At 39.0% G+C, this 14,550-nt stretch overlaps 1 protein-coding gene across 1 annotated transcript in view; it reads right to left on the bottom strand.

The window, feature by feature from the left end:
- B3GLCT (beta 3-glucosyltransferase) overlaps positions 1-14,550 on the bottom strand; it is a 109,274-nt gene that overhangs the window by 24,622 nt on the left and 70,102 nt on the right. The window contains exons 9-11 of the mRNA XM_079903327.1: positions 14,460-14,529; positions 4,364-4,477; positions 1,936-2,035 (exon numbers count right to left, since the gene is read on the bottom strand). Of these exons, the coding sequence (XP_079759453.1) occupies positions 1,936-2,035; positions 4,364-4,477; positions 14,460-14,529 (284 nt within the window). The remainder of the gene's footprint in view (positions 1-1,935; positions 2,036-4,363; positions 4,478-14,459; positions 14,530-14,550) is intronic.

Genomic DNA, 14,550 nt, shown 5'->3' with positions numbered 1-14,550 from the left:
TTCCTAACTTGTTGAGTTGGGAATTGAATTTTTTAATCTTTATTGTTCCCATTGGCTTGGCAAACCTTATCCATCCCTTTATTGTTAGACTTCTTGAACGATTATGTATCTTTCATATAAAGCATAGAGTTAGGGTTTGTTTTATGAGCCAATGTGAAAAGTTTGTTCTTTTATTAGGGGACTGAAACCCACTCACATTTTGTGATATGACTGATGTTTGATTTCAACACTACAATTATTTTAGGTTTGAATTATTATACATATTATACTATATGTACTGTGTTTCTTTACTAACATTCTGGATATTAGAAAGTTTTCTTTTCCTGGTATTTATGTTCTATTTAACTTTTCATGTCTTATCATGCTTTTTTTCTTACTTGGTCTGTCAGTTTTACATCGGTATCCTTTGAATTCTATCCATTACCTGTACAATAGGCCATGATCTTATCCTATTGTCCTTTTTCCTTCCTTTTTTTTTTTAAGTTGAATACTTTGTCAGAACATATAACATTTACATACTGTTATTTACCCATGTCCCTACCCCCGTTGTGCTTTTAGTTCTACAAGTTAAATACATGAAATGCTCACCATCAGTTGTTTTACCCAAATTTCATCTTAGTTGCATGAACTTCTTTCCCTAATATCAATATATTCCTTAGGAAGGGCACGTGTGTACACTATTCCCTGAGTTTATGTGCTGAGAACCTTTTCTGTAGCCTCAATATTGAAGAACATCTTAACTGCGTATAAAATCCGTGAGTCACAATTTCTTTGTTGAAAATGTTCCTCCACTGTTACCATATTTCTTGTGTTATTTTGAGAAGTCTGACACCAGTCTAATCTTCTTGGTCTTCAGAGTATTTCATCACTTTGCCTAGAGACTCAGAGGACTTTATGATCAAAATCTAACAGTTTTACTAGGATATGTGAAGAAGCTGATGATCCCAGGTCAGTTTTCCCTGGGACCTACTAGGCCCTTTCAAGATATAAATTAAGGTCTTCTTTTATTTCTGGTAATTTACATATTATTTCTGTTCTTTTGATTTTCGTCCATCAGGGACTCCAATTATACATGTGTTAGATTTCACTGCTTCCTCCATTTCAAACACAGACACTGTAAATGTTACTTTGTTGGGTGCTAGATGTTTTGTGTTTCTATAAATATTCTTGAGGTCTGTTCTTGGATGCAGGTCAATTACTTAGAAACCGTTTGGTCTTTGAGGGTCTTGCTTTAGTATTTGTTAGGTATGACCAAAGCACTGCTTAGTCTAGGGTTAGCTATTTCCCACTATTAAAGCAAGACCCTTCTACAAACTCTACCCAATACCTGTGAATCAAGGGTTTTCCAGTCTGGCTGGTGGGAAGAGGTACCATACTCAGCCCTCTGAGAGTGATGGGCACCACTCCCTCTAATCACTCTGGTTGGTTCTTTCTCCAGCCTCCAGGAGTTTCCTCATACATATGCACTGACTAAACTCTACTGAATACTTAGGGCGCCCCTCCACAGGTCTGCAGTGTTCTCTTCCTATGCAGCTCTCTCCTTTCCAGTGCTCTGTCCTGCAAACTCTAACGGCCTTGGCCTCCCCAGACTCTCAGCATCATCACTTCAACTCAAGGGCTCAGCTGGATTCCACCTGGGTTCCCCTCCCTGAGCAGGGACGTGGAAACTCTCTACGACAGTTAGCTGGGGCAGTCATAGGACTCACCTCATTTGCTTCATGTGTCTCACTGATGACTGTCGTTTGTTGCCTAATATCAGTGTCTTAAAAACACTTATTTCATATATTGTGTCCTTTTTGGGGGTTGTTTCAGATGGGAGGGTAAATCCAGTCCCTGTTACTCCATCTTGGCCAGCGGCAGAAGTACCCATCACCGTTTCTGACTATGAATATATGTAGAATTTAAAGCCACCCTAGGACAGGGACGACTCCTTACCTTATTAATGTGTCATCATCCACAATGACTAACCATGCTATTCTGTCATAGCTGTGATTCAAAAATCTTTCCAAAATGGCAAATGTCTTTCCACAATGACCTAGGAAAGGTGAGAAGAAAACTTACAATGCATTATTTTCCTTAAAATATATATAATTCACTTGGAAACATTATTTTAGTTTTAAAGTGTTGTAAGTAAAAGTGTAAACACTGACATGCACCGTAAGAATTTGAAATTTTAAAAATCATCCTTTTCCAATTTCCATAGACATAGTGAACCAGGAAGAACATTAGAGATCTTGAAATCAAAGGCATTCATTTCACACATGAGGGACTGAAGACCTAGAGAGATGAGGGGAATTACACAAGGTCAAGTACAGGTAGGACTAGTATCTTCACGCCAGACATACAAGAAAATTGTAAGCCTCGAAGAAATTACAGGAGCCTGGCCATCTTTCCTTAGATCTACTTATTCTGAAGGGAAATATTAGAACCTCAAGCATCACAACCTTAGGGAAACAATGGTGCAAAAGTACAGTATTACACCTTCAATTATTTATTTTGTAAATATTTGCTATTAAGTTTCTAATATGCCAGACATGGTGGCCAGTTCTCAGATGTCACTAAAGATACAGTACTGAGTAAGACAGAGGCACAGTCCCTTAGATGCCAACGGATATCGAAGCTTTAATGGAAAATGCTGGGGCCAGGGTAGCAATGGAATGCTTGGGAAGAGAACTCAAGTCGATAAAAAAGAATAAGCCCCTCTCTTCAACAAAGTATTTGGTGACACAATAGAGAATAAACCACTTGATTTAACCTTTATTTTCCTTATTCTTGATCTCTTAAAGTATTTTTAACCATTATAGTATGTATTTTTGAAAGCCACCTCAAATTCCTTTTGGATAAAGTAGACTATAAATGTGAGCAATAATAAGGTCAGACTAAAAATAAATTAAGAAATCAAGTAAGGAGTGCATCAACAAATACGTGATTATTATAGTCAAAGTCTAAACAGCAAGGTTACAGAAACAAACAAACAAAAAAATTCAAACAAAAATCATTTTTCCAAAACAGACAGACTTAGTGATATGTTTACTAACCTTGTCAGAATAATTGATAACTACAGGAATGACGTATCTGATCTACACTGTACTTTTATCAATCAGGGCATATGAGCAACACTACCATAAAATAATCAAGATAAATTACAGAACAAGATAATCAACTGACTTTTTTTTTTTCTTTCATAAAAGGGTTTGGAGAAACCAGAAAACTAAGGAAAAAACATGGCAGGAACACTGGATAAAAATTAAGATGAACAGGGCTTCCCTGGTGGCGCAGCGGTTGAGAGTCCGCCTGCCGATGCAGGGGACACGGGTTCGTGCCCCGGTCCGGGAGGATCCCACGTGCCGCGGAGCGGCTGGGCCCGTGAGCCATGGCCGCTGAGCCTGCACGTCCGGAGCCTGTGCTCCGCAACGGAAGAGGCCACAGCAGTGAGAGGCCCGCGTACCGCAAAAAAAAAAAAAAAAAAAATTAAGATGAACAAAGAGCACCTGAAGGTGAGGTGGCCAAATTTCTACTTCCATTTTTTTTGAAATAAAAAATGTTTTGAATTAGAAAGCCTGCAATCTGAAGAGAAAAGCAGGTATACTTCCAACAATTTACTAATTAAAATATTAATATATATGATACATATATGAGCTTATACTACATACAGCCCATGTAGAATGTGGTTAAGTGCTCTCAGAAGTACAAGCAAAATGCATCCTAGACCATAACAGACCATAAGCTTCAGGAGGATGGAAACGGTCAGCTTCATTCCTGCTTCCCTCAGTATCTACCAATGGCTGGCATGCAGCAGTTGGGTAACAGTCCTGGCTGGATAAATGGCTAAAATTAAATGAGGAGATGCTTTGTATGGGAAGATGATAAATTAACTCTGGACACCCCATTATGGCCACAGTGATCTATGAAGGTACAAAGAAATCTATTATTAAACTCTATCATAACTGTCATATGCATAATTGTCATGTGCGTCAATCATATCAGTATGACCGACTGAAAACTTGTAAACTTTGTTAGCACTAAAAGCACTTAAACTGCAAGAATCCGTCCACATCCATGGGTAAAGATGTGAGGGAAGGAAAGAAAGAAACTTACACGTGGCAAAAATTATACTATTTATAAAATATTTCATTTTTATCTTAATTCACTATATTTACAGAGTGGACATTTTGCTTTTTTTTTTTTGGTGGTGGGATGGTGGGTCGCCGCATGGCTTGCCGGATCTTAGTTTCCCAACTAGGGATTGAACCCGGGCCATGGCAGTGAAAGTACAGAGTCCAAAGCTGGACTCTGGTGGACCGCCAGGGAATTCTCCAGAATGGACACTTTTGAATAAGAGTCGTCAGAACTAAGGACTCACCTCTCTCTGTATTAGGAATTCCCAGATCCACCGTCGGAACAGAACTGTCTGCGTAATCGCTGTAGTATTCGATGTGACCTGCCTGCCCCGCCCAAGTCTGCTTTACGATGGGGACTGAAAAAATGAGAGAGGGGACCGTCACTGGCACGGGCATCTAGGAAGCCTGGAATCTCAAAGTGGCGGGATAACCACCTATAAAGGAAGGGAAGCATTACTTGTTCTTCTTCAGGTGTCTCAAGACTAAGAGCTTGCTTTCTACCCTAAGAAATGCCAACAGCACAGGAATAAACTCCCCTTCTTTGAGGCATTTTCACATATACTCTAGAGCCGAGCACTTCTCATTGCTGGTGGTAAATACACTGCCTCCATGTAAGGATAAATTTTCTAGTCTGATTATACTGTTGTGTTTACATTAATTTTAACTTTAATTAATTTTTCTCTTTTCCCAATGGGCTGCTTCATTTAAAATTCACAACTGGACGTCTTAAATGCTTTTGGGGGGGGAAATATAATTACTCCTAAAGATTGGAATATTGTACGTGGCTGTAGCTGAGATGTAAACTTGCCTCCCTCACGGTGGAGGGGGGACCTTTTCAAACTACACATATCTCTGCCCGAAGATTCTTACAGGACCACCCAACCCTATAAAGGGCACGACCCTACCCCTGAGAATCACTGCACATGATGGCTGACGTTACTGAGCTGCACTTCCGGAAAATGTGGAAAAATAAGATTGAGAACCGTTGCAGATTCTAAAACTCTATCATGAACAGATAAATTATTTTAATACAGTGAACACGAACAGCAGAAAACTCTCCTGGTTTTCTGCATTTTAGGGCGAGATGCTCAAAGGTAGCTGTGTCTCCGCACCTGACACAGGAATCTGCTTGATCACTGTGTGATATTAATTCACTTGACCAACTATCCCAGTAATTATTTTCTTCTGTACTTTTTTTAAATTACTATCTGCATCTCTGAATTTTAAGAGGGGGTTTCTGCTGTTAATTTTAATAGAAAAGATCATCATATCTAGATTTTATATTCTGTTGACTTAAGAATCTCAACTCTGATGAACCACATCTTCAGTTATTATTTTGAGACTTTATCAGATCACTTATCTTTCCCTTTTTCCCAATCTAAATAAAAATAAATGATATGCAAAAACTACCCATGCAATGCCAAATTTAAGTGTCTAGCTATGTTAGTCAGCAAACTGGGAGAGAAACTCAGACAGCCCTTACACAGAAAATACAAAAGTGCACCATTTTATAGTGCCATTATTGACCAGCTTTTAAAAAAGAAAAAGACCGATGAGTTCTGGACATTTGCTATAGTCATCACCAAATTGTGTATTTTAAGCCACTAAATATTATTTTTATACATTAAAATGCAATTCTTCTGTAATCATAAGAAGGCAGATATAAAGATTTCTCCATACCAGAATGGACAAAGATGCAGTAAATAATAGATAAGGTCGCTGAGGGGGAAAAAAAAGAAAAGAAATCCTTACTCTGTCCAAATTCCAGCACAACAAAAACCAACCTTGGCCCTGCAGTGGCAGTTTGCTTTGCATATAATAAGCAGGACTTACCCAGACAAGGCTCCCCGCAGCCTGCAGCCGCTAGTGGTCGCACTCTTGGGTAAAATGTCCTCCACTGCATAACGGGAAGAAGCTGTGAGGAAAGGCCAAGAATTTCCCTGGGTCCCAGCACCGGGGTCCTGCAAATTCTGCTTGCACTTTCCTCAGCCTTTAGCCTTCAGATTCTGTTTGCTCTAAGAGCTTTAATAAACAGGACAGGCATTTCTTCTCAATTCTCTAATTTGAATGAATTAAAATCAAAATCAAGCGTGAGTTAGCTCTTCCCTACACCTAACTACTTGCTTCCAGTTTTCGTTTGAAACAGATGAAACAGAAATGTCAATAAAGGTAAGAATTACTGTTAGACTTAGTGCCCAACACCCCGCACAGGGCCGGGGACATAGTAGGTGCTCAATAAATAGCAGACTGAGGACTGGGTTTTGTCAGAATTCCAACAAAAGGCCAAGGGCTCTTTTTGGAACTAGTTTAAAGGAAGGTTTTATTCTTATCAACGATTCATCCTTTGGTACAAGACTGGTACCACCATTACCAATCATTTGAAAATAGACAAACCATTTCAACACAGTAACGTGTTCTGAGACTCTACCACCAAAAGCATCCAGCAGTGTGTCATCTGTCCCCTTATCACTGTAACACCTGTGCATTTGTAAAGTAAGGCTGTCTCCTACAACAGCAGGTGAAGACTATTTGCAACCAGAGTTGATTCAAAACTACTTAAAACTTTAACAATATTGGTCTATTTTATTGTGACTGTTTGAATCCTAAATTGAATTCATTCTATTACTTATATTTCATATTGTATTGAGGCACTAGATTCCTAAAGATATTAAACTTGGAGAAAATACTTCAATATAGTTATGTGATCTACTATCTCATTTTCAATACAGAGAAGCATACTTTCTCCCACATAATAAAACAATAGTGAATGCCTCTTTCCAGAATGTTTGCCACAAGATAATTTAAAATTGGGGCAAAGTAAAAACTGTACTATTTAAAAAAACCCTCTGCCCAGATGGCATACGTCTTCCACGTGGCTTTAAAGCCTGGAAGCAGGAGATGCATCTCCCTAAGAGGCACAGAACACACTTTTACTCCCAGTGAACTGACGTGCGAAACTGACTACAAGTGAAAATGAACTGACGCTTGAGCCCTGTACAACATCTGCCACCCAATTGTGCATGATCGTTGTGAGTTAAGGAGTCTACTGTTTTCAATTAACAAACGCACCTTTTGTCTCAGTATGACCACAGAGTAAAAGCCCTGGTTTCTCTTCTCTTCTCAGGGAGAGACTTAGCGACAGCACCAAGCGTGTGCTCTGATTCCCGGGTTTAGAGATGAGGCATCTGGAAGACGGAAGAGCCCCCCCTCCTGGCTGACCTAACACAGCAGTTCGGGGCAGTCTGGCCCGTCTTCATCTGCGCAGCAGCCAGGGGAGAACCAAACTCTCCTTAATGATTCATGCACTCACTTCATCTAACACGGGGTGTGGCCTGCTAGCCGGCTGCATTTTCATTCAAACCCTCATGTTTTCAATGAGCAGACTGCGCCATGGTACCTACCAGACGGAACACGGCTACCACACACTCTTCAGAGTAAGAGTGTTCAGACCTAGAGGAAAGATCACTACAGTGAAGATAGCAAACAGGGACTTTTTAATTCTGAAAGGAGTAAAGTGTTTCTTTTTAGGAGCTCAGGAAGCTGTGAAAAGGAACTAAAGGCTGAGCAAATAGTAATTTAACCTCTTTAATGAGAGGGAGACCGCAGGAGGAGAAACACCTCAACCCACCGCGAACAGAAACAGTAGCTGCCACATGGTATCTGAGACCCGCGTGGGAACCGCGTGGCAGGAGGACACAGAGAAAATCCATAACATTCACTGACAGCTCATGTCACACAAGGAAAAACACATAACCCAGGAGGAAGTGATCAGGCGGGACGTTAAACTCCAGAGATCTTTTCCTTGCTTAAACATAACTTCACATGCTGTGGCAGTTCATCACTTTATGGAATACCTTCAAAGTTTCTTTAAAACCCTACCAACTGCTTGCATGTCAGCCAGCACTGCTGTTCCAATGCTGTCAATATGTATTTCTTTCTTAAGCCAAAAGATAGAGTATATTTTTGCTAACTGTGTCCTAAGTTGCTTTATTTCATCTAAATCAGAATCAAGACACAAGCAGTTATCAAAACGCTTGTTTCACTGTTGGGCAAAAAAAAAATTACAAGATGTAAAATCATTTTTTCTAATTTTGGAACTTGGCTTTATTATCAATTTTTCCAAAAGAGTATGAAAAATGAGTTCACTGTATATGTCCCCTTGCCTTGACTACAGCCTTAAACAGAATGTTTCATCCCTCACCCTCGTCCCTGGAGGAGCCAGGAGTAGGGGCCATGGCTAGGGTCCACCTATGCTCGGAACCAAGGGCAGCGCACACACAGTGAGAGCCTGCCTCCGGAGAAGTCACTGACTGTGTAGCCAGCTCTCAACTCCTCACAGATAAATACAGTCTTGTCTGTGTTTATTTTTTCCTTCACTGTCATTTGGTTTTTGTAACTTCAAGTGTTTCTACCAGAGTGCATACAGAAAGAAACAAGAAAACAAACCCCCCCAGTCCGTGTATTCTGCTTGAATAAAGCAGTAATATGCGAGGACAAGATGGGAATCTGAATTCCCAGCTCAACGTATATTTGAAATCATCTGCGGGTTTGAATTCCTGGCGACCCCTCCTGCTACTGAAAATAAAAAGCCTCCTGCCACAGCTTCTGGCCACGTCAAAACTGACCCTGAGCACAGCAGAGCATCAACACGGCTATCAAATACTATTTATCAAGCATTAGATTTATAATACATCCACAGAGAGTGCAGCACAGCTCTCTGTGGCAGAAAGAATTGGGGATTTGGAGCCAGAAACCCTGAGCCCCAGCTCCCGTGCTCAGTCTACAAGATGCCAAGCTATTTGTGTCTCAACCCAAAGGCAGCTTTCTCTATGATATCAAGCGAATAAAAATAATGACCACATCGCAAGGACTGTCCACATGAAATCAGATGATAGAATACATGTGAAAAACACACGAGAAAATGTAAAAAAAGATTAGCAGTCAGAAGCAGCTACTGTGGCGTTCTCACTGAAACTAAAACGATTACTGGATAATTCTCTGGGCCAGCTGGTGACTGGACTAGATTTCCAAAACGAGGAGCAGAGCCCACTGGCCCGGGCAGGTTTCACTTCCATCAAGCAGAATGGACCTCAGAGCCCCTAAAATCCTGCTGCCTAGACTATCTTTTCAAACAAACAGGTCCAAGTTTAAAAATGGCTTCTCACAGCAGCTCGGCTGTGACATCCGCAAAACACCTCTTAGGTCTCAGGCTGCAGTGATCCCAGGTGCAAATTAAGAGCTGGTTTTGGGAGGCTTGGTTTTAATGCTCCTAACAGGCTTCGAAGATTTTATCATTTTTAAAGAACTTCGACTCAAAATTCAAATATAAAAGCATTTGATAGATACCTGAAAGGATTATCACAACCTTATGCAAAGTTAAGCAAGCAATAAACTACATTATTATAAATGACATTAAAATTAGCAAACTAATTTTTTTTTTTTTTTCATTTCTGTAGAACATGAAAACTACAACAGGGATGGTCCCTAATTTTAGGGCTTTACTGTCAACTTGAAAAATGTGTTTCTAAAGAGAAAATACTACCACCCCCATTCCTAACATTGATATTGTACTCCAAGTGCAGCTTCAAGATCAAGTAAATCAATTTGAGCACTTCTGCTTGCTGTTCTTAAAAAAAAAAAAAAAGCAGCTAGTTCATTTCCCTTGACACTTTTTATTTTAACATCTTTATTGAAGTATAATTGCTTTACAGTGGTGTTAGTTTCTGCTTTATAACAAAGTGAATCAGTTATACATATACATGTGTTCCCATATCTCTTCCCTCTTCCGTCTCCCTCCCTCCCACCCTCCCTATCCCACCCCTCTAGGTGGACACAAAGCACTGAGCTGATCTCCCTGTGCTATGCGGCTGCTTCCCACTAGCTATCTATTTTACGTTTGGTAGTATATACACGTCCGTGCCACTCTCTCACTTCGTCCCAGCTTACCTTCCCCCTCCCCGTGTCAAGTCCATTCTCTACATCTGAGTCTTTATTCCTGTCCTGCCCCTAGGTTCTTCAGAAGTTTTTTTTTTTTTTTTAGATTCCATATATATGTGTTAGCATATGGTATTTGTTTTTCTCTTTCTGACTTACTTCACTCTGTATGACAGTCTCTAGGTCCATCCACCTCACTACAAATAACTCAATTTCGTTTCTTTTTATGGCTGAGTAATATTCCATTGTATATCTGTGCCACATCTTCTTTATCCATTCACCTGTTGATGGACACTTAGATTGCTTCCATGTCCTAACTATTGTAAATAGTGCTGCAATGAATATTGTGGTACATGACTCTTTTTAAATTATGGTTTTCTCTGGGAATATGCCAGGTAGTGGGATTGCTGGTTTGTATGGTAGTTCTATTTTTAGTTTTTTAAGGAACTTTCATACTGTTCTCCATAGTGGTATCAATTTACCTTCCCACCAACAGTGCAAGAGGGTTCCCTTTTCTCCACACCCTCTCCAGCATTTATTGTTCGTAGATTTTTTAATGATGCCCATTCTGACTGGTTTGAGGAGATACCTCATTGTAGTTTTGATTTGCATTTCTCTAATGATTAGTGATGTTGAGCATCCTTTCATGTGTTTGTTGGCAATCTGTGTATCTTCTTTGGAGAAATGTCTGTGTAGGTCTTCTGCCCGTTTCTGGATTGGGTTGTTGGTATTTTTGATATTGAGCTGCTTGCGGAGATTACTCCTTTGTCAGTTGCTTCATTTGCAAATATTTTCTCCCATTCTGAGGGTTGTCTTTTGGTCTTGTTTATGGTTTCCTTTGCTGTGCAAAAGCTTTGAAGTTTCATTAGGTCCCATTTGTTTATTTTTGTTTTTATTCCCATTTCTCTAGGAGGTGGGTCAAAAAGGATCTTGCTGTGATTGATGTCATAGAGTGTTCTGCCTATGTTTTTCTCTAAGAGTTTGATAGTTTCTGGCCTTACATTTAGGTCTTTAATCCATTTTGAGTTTATTTTTGTGTATGGTGTTAGGGAGTGTTCCAATTTCATTTTTTTACATGTAGCTGTCCAGTTTTCCCAGCACCACTTATTGAAGAGGCTGTCTTTTCTCCACTGTATATTCTTGCCTCCTTTATCAAAGATAAGGTGACCATATATGCGTGGGTTTATCTCTGTGCTTTCTATCCTGTTCCATTGATCTATCTTTCTGTTTTTGTGCCAGTACCATACTGTCTTGATTACTGTACCTTTGTAGTACAGTCTGAAGTCCAGGAGCCTGATTCCTGCAGCTCCGTTTTTCTTTCTCAAGATTGCTTTGGCTATGTGGGGTCTTTTGTGTTTCCATAAAATTTGTGAAATTTTTTGTTCTAGTTCTGTGAAAAATGCCAGTGGTAGTTTGACAGGGATTGCATTGAATCTGTAGATTGCTTTGGGTAGTAGAGTCATTTTCACAATGTTGATTCTTCCAATCCAAGAACATGGTATATCTCTCCATCTGTTTGTACCATTTTTAATTTCTTTCATGAGTGTCATAGTTTTCTGCATACAGGTCTTTTGTCTCCTTAGGTAGGTTTATTCCTAGGAATTTTATTCTTTTTGTTGCAATGGTAAATGGGAGTGTTTCCTTAATTTCTCTTCCAGATTTTTCATCATTAGTGTATAGGAATGCAAGAGATTTCTGTGCATTAATTTTGTATCCTGCTACTTTGCCAAATTCATTGATTAGCTCTAGTAGTTTTCTGCTAGCATCTTTAGGATTCTCTACGTATAATATCATGTCATCTGCAAACAGTGACAGTTTTACTTCTTCTTTTCTGATTTGGATTCCTTTAACTTCTTTTTCTTCTCTGTTTGCTGTGGCTAAAACTTCCAAAACTATGTTGAATAACAGTGGTGAGAGGGGCAACCTGTCTTGTTCCTGATCTTAGTGGAAATGCTTTCAGTGTTTCACCATTGAGAACAATGTTGGCTGTGGGCTTGTCATAAATGGCCTTTATTATGTTGAGGTAAGTTCCCTCTATGCCTACTTTCTGGAAGGTTTTTATTATAAATGAGTGTTGAATTTTGTCAAAAGCTTTCTCTGCATCTACTGAGATGATCATATGTTTTTTCTCCTTCAGTTTGTTAATATGGTGTATCACATTGACTGATTTGCATATATTGAAGAATCCTTGCATTCCTGGGATAAACCCCACTTGATCGTGGTGTGTGATCCTTTTAATGTGCTGTTGGGATTCTGTTTGCTAGTATTTTGTTGAGGATTTTTGTATCTATGTTCATTAGTGCTACTGGCCTGTGGTTTTCTTTTTTTGGTGACATCTTTGTCTGGTTTTGGTATCAGGTTGATGGTCGCCTCATAGAATGAGTTTGAGAGTGTTCCTCCCTCTGCTATAGTTTGGAAGAGTTTGAGAAGGATAGGTGTTAGCTCTTCTCTAAATGTTCGATAGAATTCGCCTGTGAAGCCATCTGGTCCTGGGCTTTTGTTTGTTGGAAGATTTTTAATCACAGTTTCAATTTCAGTGCTCATGATTGGTCTGTTTTTATCTTCTTTTTCTTCCTGGTTCAGTCTCGGAAGGTTGTGATTTTCTCAGAATTTGTCCATTTCTTCCAGGTTGTCCATTTTTGGCATATAGTTACTTGTAGTAATCTCTCATGATCCTTTGTATTTCTGCAGTGCCTTCACACATTTTTAATGAAAAGTATTTGTCAAAAACCATCCTACACTGCCAATGCAGGGGGCACGGGTTCAACCCCTGGTCCAGGAAGATCCCACACAATGTGGAGCAGCTAAGCCCATGCACCACAATTACGGAGCCTGTGCTTTAGAGCCCACGAGCCACAACTAATCAGCCTGCACGCTGCAACTACCGAGCCCACGTGCCACAATTGCTGGAGCCTGTGTGCTCTAGGGCCCCTGTGCTGCAACTGCTGAGCCCGCATACTGCAACTACTGAAGTCCGCATACTGCAACTACTGAAGTCCGCATGACTAGAGCCTGTGCTCCACAAGAGAAGCCACTGCAATGAGTAGCCCGCACACCGCAACAGAGTAGCCCCCCCTCGCAGCAACTAGAGAAAGCCCACACACAGCAACAGACCCAAAATGCAGCCAAAAATATATATATAAATAAATAAAAGAAACTTAAAAAAAAACATCCTTCAGAGCCCTTACAGATTATGAAAAAGACAAAAGAATATTAAATCTAGGTTAAATTTATGATAAATGAAATTTTTAAGTGCTATATTGATTTTTGATAGTGTTTTAGGACTCATATAATGAATGTATATGTTTATTTAGGCTGATTTAATAGGACTTAGAATTTATCATGACTTTTAGGTAACCATGAAGGTTTATAGTTAATGTACTTTAAAGATAGTGTTGACTATAACAAGATTTGAATTTATGTCAGTGTCTTAAACACTTTAATCCCAAATTATAATTTTCTTTTATTTGGAAAATATGATCCCCTTTAAAATATAATTTGTAAATATATTATCACATAAATTATATAAATGAACTCCCCACATAGCTCTAATCCCACAAAAAAAGACAGCTGGTTTAGAAATCTCTCCTCTATAAATATCACACTCTTGGTGAAATTGAGTCTGTTCATGGAAAAAATTAAAATATGTGCTAAAATTAGAAAATGCAAGACTGTCTAACCTTCAATTTCAGAAAAGTGCTGCTTGAAATAAGGTGAAAAAAGAGATAAATTATGTATTTATATTTAAGGTAGGTTTTTTAAAAAATAGTATCATAATAACTTAGTAGAATTCTGAAATGAAACCAACAATTTGAATAAAAACAACATTCATCTATCAATACATGCAGGATTTCCTTAAGAAGGAACCATTGCTTGTAAGGCACATTTTTCCTTTTCTCTATATATCTACATGTGAGCAAATACATATCCTTACTTAAAAGTTCTGATGTGTGCATTTGAAATAAATATAAAAAGAAGGAACAGTGTTAGAAAAACATTCTTTTTGGCATTCTGTTACCCTGAAATCCCCTCTCATACTCATACAGCTCAGAGACTGCACTTGGACATAACAGGACATTGTTTTGCAAAATGGACTGTTATTCACTAACTGTCTCCTAGATTGCCACAGCTGAGCTTTTCCATTTCCAATTTAAAATACTGCTCTAATCAGTCCTTAGAAGGGCTATGACCGCTCATGTTGCAATACAAAATTGTCTTTTCTAATTGATCTTGGTGATTGAAGTGGTATGATGAAGAATACTGATTAAATAACTGCTTTTACTTCAATGACATATTTGTCATTGTCCCTTTTATTTAGGTTGAGTTTATATCTGGTTTGTACTGTTGTTTTCAAGGCAGTTTACATTTTTAAAGGTCAATAAAAATGAATAACCCAAAACATACTTCTGTCACCATGAAATTTCTTGCATGTCTTTACTGCAACAAAAATATCCTTCTTCTTCACTGGATTTCCCTAAAAAAGAAAAAAATATAT

The sequence above is a fragment of the Stenella coeruleoalba genome, assembly GCF_951394435.1.
Source record: "Stenella coeruleoalba genome assembly, chromosome: 18".
Lineage (NCBI taxonomy): Eukaryota > Metazoa > Chordata > Mammalia > Artiodactyla > Delphinidae > Stenella > Stenella coeruleoalba.
The sequence above is the reverse complement of the archived record's forward strand: the minus strand, read 5'-3'. Positions and strand labels throughout refer to the sequence as shown.